The 19,026-nt window shown below is 38.1% G+C and overlaps 1 protein-coding gene across 2 annotated transcripts in view; it reads right to left on the minus strand.

The window, feature by feature from the left end:
- Window positions 1-19,026, minus strand: part of LOC123559747 (nuclear receptor subfamily 1 group I member 2-like) — a 107,070-nt gene that overhangs the window by 23,286 nt on the left and 64,758 nt on the right. The window contains exon 3 of one of the 2 annotated variants that reach the window (XM_045351808.2): window positions 6,585-6,702. In XM_045351808.2, the coding sequence (XP_045207743.2) occupies window positions 6,585-6,702 (118 nt within the window). Of the gene's footprint in view, window positions 1-6,457; window positions 6,473-6,584; window positions 6,703-19,026 lie in introns of those variants that run through there. The other variant, XM_053552341.1, reaches the window with a different exon arrangement.

Here is a 19,026-nt window from a genome sequence, read left to right on the forward strand (position 1 = left end):
CTAATTTTGGCCCTTTCAGGGGCCATAACTCTGGAACCCATAAAGGAATCTGACCAGTTCAAGAAAGGAACCAAGATCTTATGGTGATACAAGTTGTGTGCCAGTTTGGTAAAAATCAAATCATAAATAAAGCTGCTATTGTGCAGACAAGGTCAAAATAGCTAATTTTGGCCCTTTCAGGGGCCATAACTCTGGACCCTATAACGGGATCTGGCCAGTTCAAGAAAGGAACTGAGATCTTATGGTGCTACAAGTTGTGTGCAAGTTTGGTTAAAATAAAATCATAAATGAAACCACTATCGTGCAGACAAGAAATTGTTGACGCACAGACGCACGAGACGCACGGACAGACTGACGACGGATGACGGACGAAGGGTGATCACAAAAGCTCACCTTGTCACTATGTGACAGGTGAGCTAAAAATGAAGATACGCTTTGGTAGTTTATGCAAACAAAAGTTTGGTTCACTTGAAGAACAGATGGGAAAATTGAATATGTTTGAAGATTACAATAGAGTTTTACGTAATTCATTATCTTAACAGACTCTTGATGCATAAAATCTTCTTAGAATACTACAATAGTATAGCTTAAAGACCTGCTCCCATCCTACCTTTTAACCTAGAACTGTCACTGAAAAAGCATGAAAATCCAGACTATGAACAGTGACACCTGTCAAAATAGAGTCTATTTTATATAAAATTCTATATAAAATACCTGTGGTTTTCGTGCTGAAGTGTGGCCATTGGCTGTTAACTGTTACCTTTTGTAATCATGGATTGTATACACACAGTAGAATTTGAATAGCCGCGGAGCAGGGCTTTAATCTTTCCCTTTCATTTTAGTATTCTGCATGCTTTTCCTTTGGAAAAGTGGAAGAAAACCATGTTAAAGCAATGCACCCACTCACTCCTTAGTGTGTCCTTGAAATTTGAAATCCATAAATTCATGTCTCCATGAAATATGTGGTTTTGACAAAACCACAAAAGATTATTGATTTTACCATGTACCTGTGAAAGCTATTTCTTACTTTACTGCATAAGGCTTCCCTCTGTGGTAAGTGTCTGGGATAAGCTAAGCTGTGAATTGTTTTATTAAACTATCTTACCAACAAGAGCCCGCCCGTAGGTTGATAAAAGACATTGTGTCTGAAATCATTTCTCCTCCACCTCTGATAATTCATGTGGGGAAGTTGGCAGTTACTTGCGGAGAACAGGTTTGTACTGGTACAGAATCCAGGAAAACTGTTTAGGTTAAGTGCCAGCCGTTACATGACTGAAATACTGTTGAAAAATGGTGTTAAACCCAGAACAAACAAATAAACATACAAACTTACCAACAAGAGACCCAAATGGGCCCAAGTCGCTCACCTGAAAAGAACTTTAACCATCAGACTTTGCTTTTAACTAGGTTTGGTAAAAATACTTTAAGCTGATCATATTTTTTTCTACATTTTGCTGTCACACACTAAGAACGCATAACCCTCAGAAGAAATCATTTAAAAAAATTCTATTTTAACTCTAGTGGCCCCTAAGAGGGCCTAAGTGCACCCACTTGAACAATTTGGCATAAGACCTTATAACAATGTTACAGACCATTAGTTTGGAGAATACTGATCAAGCCATTCATGAGAAGAAGAACTTTAATGGTATTTCTATTTTAAGCTCTAGTGGCCCCTAAGAGGGGCCAAGCACCCCAAATTGATCAAACTTGGTAAAGGACCTTATAATTATGCTCCAGAAATATTTGATGAAGACCTATCAAGCAGTGCATGAGAAGTTATTTAAAGACATTCCTATTTTTAACTCTAGCAGCCCCTAAAAGGGGCCAAGAGTCTCCACTTGCATAAATTTGTTGAAAGGACCTTACAATGATGCTATAAATCAAGTTTGATGAAGATAGATCAAGCCGTTCATGAGAAGAAGTCATTTAAAGGCATTTCTATTTTTAACTCTAGCAGCCTCCTAACCCCCCCCCCCCCCCCCCCCCCCCCCCATGAACACATTTTGGAGAGGACAGTAAAATGATGCTACAGACCAAGACTGATGAAGATCCATTGAGCAGTTCATGAAAAGAAGTTGATTAAAGGTATTTCTATTTTTAGCACTAGTGGCCCCTAAAAGGGGCCAAGTGCAACCAACTGAACAAACTTGAGAAAGGAACTAATAATGATGCTCAAGACCTGGTTTGATGAAGATCTATCAAGCAATTCATGGGAAGAGGTTTTTAGCTCACCTGTCACATAGCGAAAAGGTAAGCTTTTGTGATCACCCTTCATCAGTTGTCAGTCCGTGCGTCCATCCGTGCGTCCGTCAACAATTTCTTGTCTGCACGATAGTGGTTTCATTTATGATTTTATTTTAACCAAACTTGCACACAACTTGTATCACTATAAGATCTCGGTTCCTTTCTTGAATTGGCCAGATCCCATTATGGGTTCCAGAGTTATGGCCCCTGAAAGGGCCAAAATTAGCTATTTTGACCTTGTCTGCACAATAGCAGCTTCATTTATGATTTGATTTTAACCAAACTGGCACACAACTTGTATCACCATAAGATCTTGATTCTTTTTTATATGCCTGCAGGGACTTATTATGTTATCGCCTCGGTGTCCGTCTGTCTGTCTGTGTGTTGGTTAGCAATTACCCTTCCGCTCTGAAACTCTTGAACCCCTTGATGGATTTCAGAGAAACCTTACACAAATGTTCACTCCTTTAAAAGGATGTGCAGAGCGCATGTTTCGGATGGCTAAATTCAATGTCAAGGTCACACTTTGGGGTCAAAGGTCATATGACTTTGTTTTATGTGAATATTGCTCTGCTTTTGCGTTGCATTGCAGTGCTCTTGTTTTTATTTGGCAGATTCTTCTTTTGTTCACTTACAATATTTTTTTTTTATTACTTCCTTTTATGTTACTATAAATAGCTTATTTAGTAACTTTTTTATTACTGGCCATAGGGAAAAACTGAGACCACTTTTCTGTGGTACAACATGGATGGTACCTCCAATTTTTAGGTGTATTTTGACATATCTGTACCTTGTAAGAATTTTTTCTTTTTGTTTTTGGTTAAAGCAATAGTACTCCGGTGAGCGATATACGGCCATCATGGCCCTCTTGTTTAAAAGTATTTCTATTTTTAATTTCAGCAGCCCCTAAAAGAGGCCTAGTGACCCCAATTGAGCAATGTTGTTGAAGGACCTAATGATGCTACATATCAAGTCTGATGAAGACTATGAGAAGTCATTTAAAGGCATAGATTGCTCCTATTTGAACAAATTTGGGAGTGGACATTATAATAATGCTATAAAATATGTCTGATGAGGATCCTTCCTGCATTTGCATAAAGTTGGGACCTAATAATGATGCTACAGGCCAAGTTTAATGAAGATCCATTGAGTGGTTCAGGAGAAGTAGTCTTTTAGTGGTATTTCTATTTTTAACTCTAGCTGCTACAAAAAGCTGCCAAGTGTCCTCATTTAAACAAATTTGGGAGAGGGCCTTATAATGATGCTACTGACCAAGTTTATGAAGATCCATCTTGTGGTTCATGAAACAAAGTTGTTTATAGGTATTTTTAATTTTAGCTCTAGCGGCATTAAAAGGGGCCAAGTGCCCCCATTTGAATAAGATTGGGAGAAGACCTTATAATGATGCTACAGGTAAAGTCTGATGAAGATCCACCAAGCGGCTCATGGGCAAAGTTAAACCATTTGAACAAGCCCAATAGAGGTAGGTCCATGCTAGTATGCTACTGATCAAGTTTGGTGTAATTCTGACCTGTAGTTTCAGTGAAGATGTTAAAGTAAAAATGTTGACACAAGGCAATGGACTCTGGACCAATCCACCTATGCTAATAGCTCAACCCAGGTAAGCTAAAAATTCAGGGCAAGATTGAGATTCATTAGCCTCAAACCTGATTACACCCAAAGACAAGAGATCACAGAGTGATCTTGGCGCCCACCAATGTGCCATTTTGGAGTGTTCCAAATTTCAAGACTTACTGACTAGCTCAAGGTCAAATTTCATTTCCGTACACATGTAACACTGTGCATGTGGTCCAAATTCGAAAGCTGTAGCTTGAGAAATGTGAAAGTAGGTCACTAGATCAATCTTAAGGTCAAAGTTTAATTTGGTTCACAAAACTATGCAAGTGGTCCAAATTTGAAGGCTTAGCTTGAGAAATGTGTAAGTAGGTCACTAGGTCAAAATCAAGGGTCAAATTTCACTTCAGAACACAAATCTATGCATGTGGTCCAAATCTGAAGCCTGTACCTTCAAAAATGTGAAAGTAGGTCACTAGGTCAATGTCAAGGTCAAAGTTTGTTTTGGTACACAATCCTATGCATGTGGTCTAAATTTGAAGCCTGTAGCTACAGAAATGTGAAAGTAGGTCACTAGGTCAATCTTAAGGTCAAAGTTCATTTCGGTACACAAAACTATGCATGTGGTCCGAATTTGAAGGCTGTAGCTTGAGAAATGTGAAAATAGGTCACTAGGTCAAAATCAAGGTCAAATTTTATTTCAGAATACAGAACTATGCATGTGGTCCAAATTTGAAGCTTGTACCTTCAAAAATGTGAAAGTACGTCACTAGGTCAATGTAAAGGTCAAAGTTTGTTTCGGTACATAAAACCATGCATGTGGTCCAAATTTGAAGGCTGTAGCTTGAGAAATGAGAAAGTAGGTCACTGGGTCAAAATCAAGGTCAAATTTCATTTCGGAACACAAAACTATGCATGTGGTCCAAATTTGAAGACTGTACCTTCAAAAATGTGAAAGTAGGTCACTAGGTCAAAATCAATGTCAAATTTCATTTTGAAACACGGAACTATGCATATGGTCCAAATTTGATACCTTTTCCTTCAAAAATGTGAAAGTAGGTCACTAGGTCAAAATCAAGGTCAAAGTTTTTTCAAGTGCACAAAACTATGCATGTGGTCCAAATTTGAAGGCTGTAGCTACAGAAATGTGAAAGTAGGTCACTAGGTCAAAATCAAGGTCAACTCATGTCAAGGTTCATCTTGCCACTCAAAAATATACATGTCCAAATTTGAATGTTGTAGTTATTGACAAGAAGATTTTAAAAGCTTTTCCCTATATAAGTCTATATGAACCATGTGACCCCCGGAGCGGGGCCATATTTGACCCTAGGGGGATAATTTGAACAAACTTGGTAGAGAACCACAAGATGATGCTACATTACAAGTATCAAAGCCCTAGGCTTTGTGGTTTGACAAGAAGATTTTCAAAGTTTTTCCCTATGTAAGTCTATGTAAACCATATGACCCCCAGGGTGGGGCCATATTTGACCCTAGGGGTATAATTTGAATAATCTTAGTTGAAGACCACTAGATGATGTCACATACAAAATATCAAAACCCTAGGCCCTGTAGTTTTGGACAAGAGGTTTTTCAAAGTTTTTCTCTATACAAGTCTATATAAACCATGTGACCCCCAGGGCGGGGCCATATTTGACCCCAGAGAAATAATTTTAATCATCTTGGTAGAGGACCACTAGATAATACTTCATACCAAATATCAAAGCCCTAGGCTCTGTGGTTTTGGACAAGAAGGTTTTCAAAGTTTTTCCCTATATAAATCTATGTAAATTATAGAAATAAACAAAGGGCAATAACTCACTCATAAATTGTTGAACCAGTCTGATTTTCAGGGGGACACAACTAGGGTACCAATACATCATTCTGACATAGTTTGGTCAAAATCCCCCCAGTAGTTTCTGAGGAGATGCGATAACGAGAAATTGTTAACGGACGGACGGATGGACGGACGGACGGACGGACGGACGGAATGACGGACGGACGGACCACGGACGCAGAGTGATTTTAATAGCCCACCATCTGATGATGGTGGGCTAAAAACAACTGATGCATGGAAGGCACTGTCCCGAATTACAAGCTACTTTTTGTCGATACTGTTTGATATGCAATGTCTACAGTTTCAATCTGACTGTGACTTTTTTGACAACTTATTGCTCTTGTTGTGCTTTCAGGCATTCTGTGTTTACTTTCTATTTTCAATAGACTTATGTGAAAGAAAAAAGCAATAATCTACTTTTTATGTACACTGATGAAAATCAAAAAGTCAAAAAATGTTACATTGACTATGATTCATGTTACAAAAAAAATGTTACATTGACTATGATTCATGTTACAAAGTACCAGAATTCTCAGTCAGCAATAATAATGCTGATGTATTTGTCTGGTTTGAGTTTTGTGCCATTTTTCAACAGTATTTCAGTTATGTAAAAGGTGGCCAGTTAACCTAACCAGTTTCAAGGAATCCTTACGAGTACTAACTAGTTCTTTTCCCTTTATCAAATCATCACAGAGAACATATGCCTCACTCATGGACCAAACTCATGACCCCATGATTGATAGGTCTCTGAGCTATCCCTACTGAGCTAAACTGGCATGCTACTGGTGATGTAAAATGGCTTACCTAATATCATATCCTTCCTCACTGGTGATGTAAAATGGCTTACCTAATATCATATCCTTCCTCACTGGTGATGTAAAATGGCTTACCTTAATATCATATCCTTCATCACTTGTGTAAAATGGCTTACCTAATATCATATCCTTCCTCATTCCAACCGTGAAACATTTTGCAAGGCGACATCTTTTACAGAATGATCTCGACTCGACATTTATATCACATTTCCCTTCACATCTACCCCGTATTGTCTGAAAATACACAAATAATTAATTTTATAAATAAGTTTGTTTTTTTTTTAAATAATATTTTGCTGTAGAACAATCAGTCTGTGGTGCAACAACGATTACGTTTGTGGCAAATTTCCTAAGAAAGTAAAGTCCAGTCAGGATGAAAATGCCTGCCATTTAATGAGGTATTTAAGCATTTGTAAATAGGTAACGTAAACAGAATACTGATGTATACTTTATATACTGGTAGTCGTTTTAAGAAAAAAGTAGTTCTGTCACAGTGAAAAATGAGACAGGGAAATATTCCACACATGATTTTTTGTATTCAACAATTATCTTAAAACTGATTTAATAATTACAGCTAAAAGCTTTTATGGTGGATGTAGAATCGAAGTGCTACTCCTAACATACTATTCATTTGGTTAGAGCAACGGACCCACCACAAGCAAGTTAGATAGTTTCCTCGCATGATGACCCCAGCAGGGCTTGAACCCACAGAAGTGAAGTACAGACTTAACCTTCATTAAACTGATCAGTCTAAAATAATGATAAGATTCTCCTTTAATATTCTGCAGGTAATGTTAAAGTGGTCATTGATATTACATTCCTTAAATTCAAACAATTGTTTGCACTCAGTTTATTGTGCTCTTTATTAAGTTGGCAGCAAAAACCAAATTTCTTTGAAGCAGGCTATCTGTAAGATTTGTCTACAATTTTATGATAATGATTATTACTTTGAGGCATTTCAATCCATCAAAATATTAAAGAAAATTATGCATGTCTCTAATAGCCCCATAAAACTAATAGATTGAAGGAACACAGATCTAAGTGGTACCTCATACAAGTTTTGAAGTCTGACGCTTCCAACATTTCTGCTGAGAAATTCAAAATCTAAGACAAGAAGAAATGATCTACAGTCTAACCTGTCTTAAGCAGCCAGCCAGGGGAAGCAGACAATTTGGCCGCTTAAGCCAGGTGACCGCTGATCGGATACAATGACGTGCATTTACCTTTGCAATACGAATGGTCTTCTTAGCAATCTAAAACTCTGGCGTGTTTTTTTACAACAAAAATTGTTACAGACAATTTTCCAACTTCAAAACAAGTTTGTTTACAATTTTGGCCATTTTGGTAAGGGAAGCTACTCTCGGCGCTTATTGTATATGGAACAAGAGCACCGCCTTGCGGGTGCTGACGCTCATCTGATTTTTTTTGTGTAATAGAAATATTGTCCTACCCACGATTTTCTAAGTATAAAATGGGCCATCATGCTTGCAAAAAGCTGGATAGAGTTATGTTTCTTGATGTACAGTGTCCACTTATGATGGTGAAAAACTGTTGCAAGTTTTAAAGCAATAGCTTTGATAGTTTATGAGAAAAGTCAACTTAAACATAATACTCAACCAAGAAAACTGATTTTCTCAGTCAAAAAGGGGCAATAATTATTGCAAAAAGCAGGATGGAGTTATGTTGCTTGCTATACAGGGTCAGCTTATGATGGTGAACAAGTGTTGCAAGTTTCAAAGCAATAGCTTTGATAGTTTAAGAGAAAAAGTTGACCTAAACATAAAACTTAACCAAGAAATCTAGATATTTTCTAAGTCCAAAAGGGGCCATAAATCTTGCAAAAAGCAGGATGGAGTTATGTTTCTTGCTGTACAGGGTCAGCTTATGATGGTGAACAAGTGTTGCAAGTTTTAAAGCAATAGCTTTGATAGTTTAGGATAAAAGCTGACCTAAACATAAAACTTAACCAAGAAAACTGATTTTCTAAGTCCAAAAGGGGCAATAATTCTTGCAAAAAGCAAGATGGAGTTATGTTTCTTGATGTACAGGGTCTGCTTATGATGGTGAACAAGTATTCCAAGTTTCAAAGCAATAGTATTGATAGTTTAGGAGAAAAGTTGACCTAAACATAAAACTTAACCAAGAAATCTGATATTTTCTAAGTACAAAAGGGGCCATAAATCTTGCAAAAAGCAAGATGGAGTTATGTTTCTTGCTATACAGGGTCAGCTTATGATGGTGAACAAGTATTCCAAGTTTCAAAGCAATAGCTTTGATAGTTTAGGAGAAAAGCTAACCTAAACATAAAACTTAACCAGGCAACGCCGACGCAGACGCCGACGCCGACGCCGACAACCGCTCAAGTGATGACAATAACTCATCATTTTTTTTCAAAAATCAGATGAGCTAAAAATGTTGGCCACACTCCATGCAGAGTAATGTTTCCAACTCAGCTGGGTTTATGAATCATGATCATACCTCAACATAGGGCAGATATTTCCTCCACACAGGGCACTGTATGCCTCTGCATAGGCCAGATTATACCTCAACACAGGGCAGAACAAGCCTCCATATAGGGCAGATCATACCCCACATAGTGCAGAACATGCCTCCATATAAGGCAGATCATACCTCCACATAGAGCAGATCCTTCCTCCACACAGGGCAGAGTATGTCCCCACATACGGCAGAGTATGCCTCCACATAGAGCAGATCGTGCCTCCACACAGGGCAGACCATGCCTACAAATAGGGCAGGCCATGCCTCCACATAGGGCTAAACATGCCTCCATATAGGTCAGATCATACCTCGATCCACATAGGGCAGATTGTGCCTACACATAGGGAAGATCATGCCTCCATACAGGACAGACCATGCCTCCACATTGGGCAAATCATGCCTCCACATAGGGCAGATCATACCTCCATATAGGGCAGATCATGCTTCTATTTGGGCAGATCGTGCCTACACATAGAGTAGACCATACCTTTACATACAGCAGATCATGCCTCCATTAGTCCAATCATGCCTCCATACAGGACAGATCCTGCCACCACATAGGGCAGATTATGCCCCTACACAGGGCAGACCATGCCTCCACATAGGGCAGAACATACCTCCACCTAGGATAAATCATGCCTCCACATAGGGCAGGTCATGCCTCCACATAGGGAAGATCATGCCTCCACAAACAGCAGATCATGCCTCCACATAGGACAGATCATGCCTCCACATAGGGCAGATCATGCATCCAAATAGGGCAGATCGCATCTCCTAATAGAGCAGACCATGTCTCCACATTGAGCAGATTGTGCCTCCTATGTCCTGTAAATCTAGTTGAAAAGGACACTCGACAAGATTTCTAGAAACTTGTGTGGCTACGTATAGTGCATATTTTCTGACCTGGCGGAGATATTTATAGAAAGGTCATAAATGGGCCATTCTATCATTTAGTTTAGGGTTATCGGCTACATCGTTAGATTTGGTTTCATTCCATACGAATAAATCCGATATGCACAAGGTACCTATTGATTTTAATGGTAAAGTCAGTACTAAAAATATCTTCGCCAGGTCAGAAAATATGCACTATAAGCTGTTACTGTTTTTTGTGTCCGTTACAACAAATTCCAGATGCACTCAGAAGGAAAGCTGATGCCCACCACAAGATGTATGGAAAAAAACAACAACAGCAGTTTAAATTCAATGCACATAGCACTAAAAGCACATGTTGCAGACATTGTGTAGACAGGGTTTAATAAGTGTGAAAAACATAAATGTAAATTGATGCACATTTCATGCATGGAAAATTAGCAAAACTAAACGCGATTTTGCAGTTCATGTGCACCCATTAAAACTTAAAACGGCAACACATGTTTACAAGTAAAGTGAAAACTCCATAATTTGATTTTGTTGACAAACAAAACCACCAGTATCGTAGTACTGTAAAAGGTTAAACAAGTGAAAGTGATCTTACCTTTATATTTACATTAACTCATAAAGGTGCAACCACAGCAACAGGAATTATATCTTAACATGATAAAATCAATTTATTGTGTTTTATTTTTTACTGTTAAATAATACTTTCCATTAGCAGTCTGGTCAGGATCCATGCTATTCGCTAACAGTTTCTCTAAATGCAATAGTTGAAAGTGACCAGTATGGATTCTGACCAGACTGCGCAGATGCGCAGGCTGGTCTGGATCCATGCTGGACACAAATACACTATGTTGGTTTTCTCATGGCGCAGCTCATTCTGTCTTTTCAAAACACAGTTAAACTCAGTATCTTTAATTCCAAGTGAATGAGCATTATAGGTCGAAACTAGAGCTGCTTTTGAGAAAAGCGCATGTCTCCCACAACTGCCTAATCATCTAAATTGGCATTTCTTCTCCATTATGTATCCGAGTCAACCATGCACCAAGACCTGTATCACTGGCATCAGTATTTTAGGTAATTCAAGGGCCATAATTCCGAAGTGCCTGGGCTGATTTGGCTAGTTATCAAACTTGGCCGAGGACTTATTGGCAAACACATTCTGTTCAAGTTTCGTGAAGATCAGATGGAAAATGTTCGACTTAAAGTGACAGACAGACTGAAAGACAGGAGTAAATCAATATGTCTCCATCTACTGTGGTGTGGGAGACAAAATAACCGAAATTTGACTGAAAATGATATGCATGTTTTCAGGACGGGACTTAAAAACAACATCTTCGAGATAGCCGTAATTCTGGGCTGAGATAACTTTAGGTCCACGAAAGTGTCCTATATCATTATGGGTGGCCCTTCAAGACCGTACTTGTAGTCTGATTTGCAGGCCACGTGCCTGCTTCTCAAGGTAGACCTGACCATGATGCAGAGTCCACTTAAAAATGTTCCCCGTGATGTGAACAGTATGAGTTTCAAAATTTATAATGTTTTTTTGTTGGATAATACCATTTACAATTTATCGCACATCTCTAAGGTGGACTTAAATGCATATGTGTCCTTGACATTTTCTGTGAACTGGCTTTACTTTTGCAATACTCTAATGTACTTTATCGTGTTTGACATTTAACTTTCTACTGAACAACTCCACATTGATCTGTTTCTAAGAAAAGCCATAAAATCTATAAGTACTGCTACAGTTCAAATACGTGTAATGTCATTTTGTTCTTAAATAAGCTCTAATGTCAACTGCTAATTTGATTTTTATAACACTTCTTAGAAAGTAGTTCTTTTTGTAAAGCAGCAAAGCTCATAATTTTTTTATATAATGTAATTCATACTAATACGAGAAAATTATACCACAGTGACATAGGTCCTATATGGAAGAAAGGTATTCCCACAAATGGAACAATTATGACATCCAGGCATTACCTTGCACGTGCAAATAAATCTGGTATAATATGTTGTAATATTTCTGCATTATGACAGTAAAGGAAACAGACAATAATTCTGAATTAAGTGGACTGGATTCTATTGTTTTAACCGTGACTGATAAGTCCTTTAAAATTTCAGAAAAAATTGCAACACTTGCTTATTTAAAGATAATTTTATAGGAGGCATTAGTCAAATGTTACTCAGTAAAGTTGATTTACTTGACCGATGATCATGCATAATACAGTCACACCTGCGCTAAAGACCAGATCTCAGAAATCAAGGGCTGTCAGAGGACAGCAATGCTCACCTATTCAAAAGCCTTGTCAGTTGAATGAATATAAATGTCAAACAAGACGGCCATGAAGGCCCTGTATTGCTCACCTGACCTATTGACTTAAAGATCATCAAGATTAACATTCTGACCAAGTTTCATTAAGATATGCTCATAAATGTGGCCTCTAAAGTGTTAAATAGCTTTTCCTTTGATTTGACCCTGTGACCTAGTTTTTGACCCCACATGTCCCAGATTCGAATTTGACCTAAAGATCATCAAGATTAACATTCTGACTAAGTTTCATGAAGATACAGTCATTAATGTGGCCTCTAGAGTGTTAACAAGCTTTTCCTTTGAACTGATTGTGACCTGGTTTTTGACCCCATCTGACCCAGATTTGAACTTGACCTACAGATCATCAAGCTTAACGTTCTGACCAAGTTTCATTAAGATATGGTCATAAATGTGGCCTCTACAGTGTAAACTAGCTTTTCCTTTGATTTGACCTGGTGACGTAGTTTTTGATCCTACATGATCCATATTCAATCTGGACCTTGTGATCATCAAGATTAACATTCTGACCAAGTGTCATGAAGATACAGTCATAAATGTGGCATCTAGAGTGTTAACTAGCTTTTCCTTTGATCTGACCTGGTGACCTAGTTTTTGACCCTGGATGACCCGATTTCAAACTCGTCCAAGACTTTATTGAGGGTAACATTCTGACCAAGTTTCATTAACATTGGGCCAAATATGTGACCTCTAGAGTGTTAACAAGATTTTCCTTTGATTTGACCTGGTGACCTAGTTTTTGACCCCAGATGACCCAATATCGAACTCGTCCAAGATTTTATTGAGGGTAACATTCTGACAAAGCTTCATTAAGATTGGGCCGAAATTGTGACCTCTAGAGTGCTAACAAGCTTTTCCTTTGATTTGACCTGGTGACCTAGTTTTTGACCCCAGATGACCCAATATCAAACTCGTCCAAGATTTTATTGAGGGTAACATTCTGGCCAAGTTTCATTAACATTGGGCCAAATATGTGACCTCTAGAGTGTTAACAAGATTTTCCTTTGATTTGACCTGGTGACCTAGTTTTTGACCCCAGATGACCCAATATCAAACTCGTCCAAGATTTTATTGCGGGTAACATTCTGACCAAGTTTCATTAAGATTGGGCCAAATATGTGACCTCTAGAGTGTTAACAGTCAAATTGTTGACGACGCTGCCGCCGCCACCGACGACGACAGAAGATGTACACAGGACCATCACAAAAGCTCACCTTGAGCACTTTGTACTCAGGTGAGCTAAAAAGGGGCATAATTTTGTACAAGAGGGCCATGAAGGCACTGTATCTCTCACCTGACCTGTTGACCTAAAGATCATCAAGATTAACATTCTGACCAAATTTCTTTAAGATATGGTCTTAAATTTGGCCTCTAAAGTGTAAACTAACTTTTCCTCTGATTTGACCCGGTGACCTAGTTTTTGACCCCACATGACACAGATTTGAACTTGACCTAAAGATCATCAAGATTAACATTCTGACTAAGTTTCATGACGATACAATCATAAATGTGGCCTCTAGAGTGTTAACAAGCTTTTCCTTTGATTTGACCTGGTGACCTAGTTTTTGACCCCACATGACACAGATTTGAACTTGACCTAAAGATCATCAAGATTAACATTCTGACCAAGTTTCATGATGATACAGTCATAAATGTGGCCTCTAGAGTGTTAACAAGCTTTTCCTTTGATTTGACCTAGTGACCTAGTTTTTTACCCCACCTGATCCAGATTTGAATGTGACCTAAAGATCATCAAGATTAACATTCTGACCAAGTCCGTCGCACGATGGACATCAAGCAGTCACAATAGCTCACCTTGGTCCGTCGCACGACGGACATCAAGCAGTCACAATAGCTCACCTTGTCACTTCGTGACAGGTAAGCTAAAAACTTAACCAAACTTAACTTAACTGCTAAGTCGGAAACGGGACATAATTTTATAAAAATGCAAAATAGAGTTATGGAACCTGTGCACTGCATGTAAGATCATGAAAGTGAACAAGTGTGTGAAGTTTCAATTCATTCCCATTAGTGGGTACTGAGATACCAGCTTACATATTAAAATTAACCAACAAGAGCTGTCACTATTGGTAACAAATGCCCCTGAAGCAGTCCCAAGAATGCCACAGTTGTTAATTCTTAATCACATATCATTTTGTGACCTTTACCTTGACCCCATCTTCTCAATATGGTTAACATTTGTGTCAAATTATTTTCAAATCCCTTGATAAATGGCAGAGTTATGGACCGGACAAGAAACAGACCAAGTTTACCTTTGACCTCTAAGTGTGACCTTGACCTTGGAGCTAGGGGTCTGGGTCTTGCTCATGACACTTCGTCTCATTATGAGGAACATTTATGCCAAGTAATTTCAAAATCCCTTAATAAATGGCAGCTATGGACCGGACACGAAACAAACCCTGTTAACCTTGGACTTCTAAGTGTGACCTTGACCTTGGAGCTAGGGGTCTGGGTCTTGCGCATGACATGTCGTCTTATTATGGTAAACATTTATGCCAAGTTGTCTCAAAATCCCTTCATGGATGGCAGAGTTATGGACCAGACACGAAACAGACCATGTTAACCTTTGATTTCTAAGTGTGACCTTGACCTTGGAGCTAGAGGTCTGGGTCTTGAGCATGACATGTCGTCTCATTATGGTGAACATTTATGCCAAGTTATTTCAAAATCCCTTTATGAATAGAAGAGTTACAGCCTGGACAAGAATTTACCAGACGCACGGACAGACGGACAGTGCAATTTTAATATGCCCACCTTTGAGGGCATAAAAATTTCAAAGTCAAGGGGCATAATTTTGGTAAAAGACCAAAATAGAGATATGGAACCTGTGCAATGTAAGTCAGTTTATCATAGTCAATAAATGTGTGAAGTTTTAATCCATTCCCATAAGCGGTTACTGATATACCAGCCTACATACAAAAACTTAACCAAATGAGGACGCGGGTGAGTCCAACAGCTCTACCTATTCTTTGAATAGTCAAGCTAAAAATTGGGCAAATTTAGTGAATTTCCTTTTTTTACCATATCAAAGGGGATAATACTAAAACTAAGCAAAGGGCACATGCTAATTAATAATTTTGTGAGGTTTGGTGATTCCAGCTGAATTGTTGTTTTTTCAGAACTAATCAAGGGGAAAATCTCTACTTTCATTCAGGGTCAAGGCAGATAATACTATGTGTGAGCAAAGGTCATGTGCTCATTAATTAGGTTTGGTGATTCTAACTTAAGTACTTTTTGAATTACAAGCATTTTCAATTTCAGACAGATGGACACACAGACGGATGGATAATTTTACATCCAGATGGACAATGCCAAAACAATATCCCTCTGGGGATAAAAAAAAAACAACAGACCATAAAAATGAAAACAGCTTGGAAAGATCAACATTTTCTATACTGTGCAACAATAAATGGAAGACCATCTGTTGACAAACAGCTGTCTGCTGTTGATTTGGTCATTTTATTTCAAGGAAGTGCACAATATTATGCTGAATGTGTATGAGGTTCCAAGAACCATGACCATCATGACCATGCAAGACTTGGCAAACTTTCATATTACATCATGTTGATGTTGAGAGTACTTAGTAGAAAGGGGAAATGGTACAGATACTAAAACAAACATCAGATAAAAGAAACTGAAAGAGTAACATTTTGGGAATGTGGAACAGGAAAGGGAGACCGAAAACCAAAATAAAACCACAAATGCACAACTACACCAGCGGAATAACAAACCTTTAGTTTGATGAGTCTAAGTCAGAGGTTTGCACTTAATGCAAAATTGTGACTAAGTCAAGGGTCATCATTTAAACTCTGGTCTTGTACAGTGAAATCCCAAACCCTGATGCACAAATAATATTCCTTTTTGGTTTCATGACTCTAATAACCTGAGACTTTGTCCCTTGCAGTATCATTTTGACTTAGGCCAGAGTTTTTTTTATTTTTTGTTACTCGGATTCTGGGCAGAAAAATGTTGACAGGAGGGGGGGAAAAAAGGCAGTAAAAGTTACTAAAACAACAGACTATAAGTGATCACTTCAAAATGTGTTGCCTGAATGGATTTTAACACTACTTTAATATGCATTTAACCTGTAATACAAAGAAAATTACCATTCCGTGTTTAACTTTTTTATTTATCTTGAACATAAAATTGATGATTTCAAAAACTTTAACAAAATCACTCTTAGGGCATGGGTACTATTTGCCCTTGGTCATTAAATCTCTGGCCAGTATTAAATTGATGATTGAATAGCAAACCATCTGTCATTTTCAATTTTCAATGGTCTGATTGGCTGGTTTCATTTTTAACATGTACATACTTTTATTTCTAATTCACAAACTTTTCTGACGAAGATCTTTATTTAATACATTTTAATATTTACATTGAGTGTATTTGTTGTGTTTTAAGTCACAATGACACAATTTTATAGGTCATATGGTGACTTTCCAGATTTAAATGATGCAGGAAGACCCCAGGTACCCCTCCGGGCATCATCTCAGGCAAGACTGGGCATCTGGGTAGAACGGCCTACCTTCCGTCAGCCAGCTGGATATCTTTCTCACATGATGACCTGAGTGGGGCTCGAACCCACATTGGTTAGGGGCAAGTGATTCAAAGTCGGGCCACTCTTTATTTTATATTCGATGGTCAGAAAATGACTGAAAGCATAAGTAGCTAGAAAGGTCCCTGAAGGGGATTTGTATGCAATGGAATATATAAATAAATACCTCCAATCAGGCAACTTGTCATATGTCTTCATAAGCATATCACAGGGTTTTTCCCCTTCATAATAGGGTCCTTCCTTTAAATTATGCAGTTTTCCCCAAAAATTTACTTTACATCAGGTTTTTTTATTCCCCTTTGCCCAAGCACCGAGCTATTTTTGCCCCAAATCACAGGCCTGGGCCCCTTTCCTTCCTGGTAAAAAAAAACAACAACCCAAAATCTGAAACGGATGACTCCTTTGTTTGGCAGCACTTTGTTGCTCTTATACCTCATCCCCATGTAATATATAACTGCCAAAGGCATGTCAAATTCGCATTCAATGTTGCTGTTGTTATTTACGTCGGGTGAATCTATGTTTTTCTAGCATTTTGAGACACCGTTACTGACCGTAAACATTTCGTTATCTAAGTTTCGCTGAAGTTTTTCCTAGCTTTCATCTTCTTGGCCTTTACTTGTTTTTCATTGTTTTATTGTCTATATGCTAGATCACAAACCAAATATTCAGCTTTTCCATCGCGCATAAATCGTTTCAAAGACAATCTTAAATTTCACACAAGTTTTTGTTTACGTACGGGAGACGCTTCCACTTGAGCGGAAATTGCACTAATATGACACTGACGGATAATGCCCTGACGAATATCGATGTTGTGGTTATAAGAATGCAGCAAAACATCGATCGTTGGCCGAAAATAATTTTGAAATTTTTGAAATTTCATTTTTTTTTTCGAAAATGACAGAAAACACGGTCGGCGGGTCTGAGTAAAAACAAAGAGCTCTGGCCTTAGTCAACTAGTAACACATAAATTACTTATTTAAAGTTTAAAAAAAGTTCATAAGAATTATGAATACCTTGCGGGCAGTTATCATGAAACAAGTGCACCGCAATGAGGAGCAATATATGCCTGAAAGTATGACCTTTGACCCCCTTTAGTGTGACCTTGATCTTTAAGCCAGCCATCCAAAAAATGCGCTCTGCACGTCGTCTCAAGGTGGTGAACATTTGTGCCAAGTTTCTTTAAAATCCTTCAAACAGTTCAACAGTTACCGAGCAGACACGAAACAAAATCATATTACCTTTGATCCCTAAGTGTGACCTTGACCTTGAAGTGAGCCAATAAAAACGTGCTTTGCACATCGTCTTGATGTGGTGCCCATTTGTGTCAAGTTTCTTAGAAATCCTTCAAGGGCTTTTCAAAGAGTTACAGAGCTGATACAAAATTGCTAACGGAAGGACAGCAGATACAAAGATGAGTAGACGAACCAACTTCATAATATAATAAGTCACTTTGGGTGTATAATAACTCATTATTAATGAGGCTTAAATACTGACTTGTAGTAAATTGTAAGTAAAAATTGTATCAAGGTCAGCATATCTATGAATATAAACCCAACATTTTATATGAATACATATTAACTCTTAGCTTGCTGCAGTGGCAGCAAGTGATTCTGCCTTTGCGACCAGTGCAGACCAAGATCAGCCTGCACATCCGTGCAGTCTGATAATGGTCTGCACTGTTCGCTATTCAGTCAGTAAATTTTTAATAAACACCCCTTCAAATGATAAATGGTACTGCCCAAATTGGAAGATGGACCAGTCCATTATAGAAATTTAGCATGGTAAGCGTTATGTATTCTATATCTCATAAAATCTTAAACTAATGTAACAGATGTCTTACATACTGATCCTGTGTCAACCTGACATTTATAAAGCGGACTATTTTAGTTAATTTGTCACTGCACTGAGCCGTAACTGCAGTTTAAAATAGTATCATAGTCTCTTCCTGGTTAATGGGTTGTTATGTTATGTTTAAAGTAAACACATTACACAATGTCCTGTAGTAGTCATAATAATAGAACGTCTCGGGACAGCGTGATAATTTCTGACTGTCGCCGTCACGTCCAAGCTTATTCTGCATTTTTCTGTTAGGAAATCTCAAATGTAACCCGTTGGGAACATTTTCTGGTACATGTACAAAGTATTTGTAATGATTACATCTTTGGTAATGAATTCATGTTGATTAAAGCATAAACTTGCCTTGCTGACATTTTATGAATGTATATTTTGTGTTTTGTTTCTGCAATTTATTGTCATCGGCAGTCTGCTGTGTATT

This window comes from Mercenaria mercenaria, chromosome 10 (genome assembly GCF_021730395.1).
Source record: "Mercenaria mercenaria strain notata chromosome 10, MADL_Memer_1, whole genome shotgun sequence".
Lineage (NCBI taxonomy): Eukaryota > Metazoa > Mollusca > Bivalvia > Venerida > Veneridae > Mercenaria > Mercenaria mercenaria.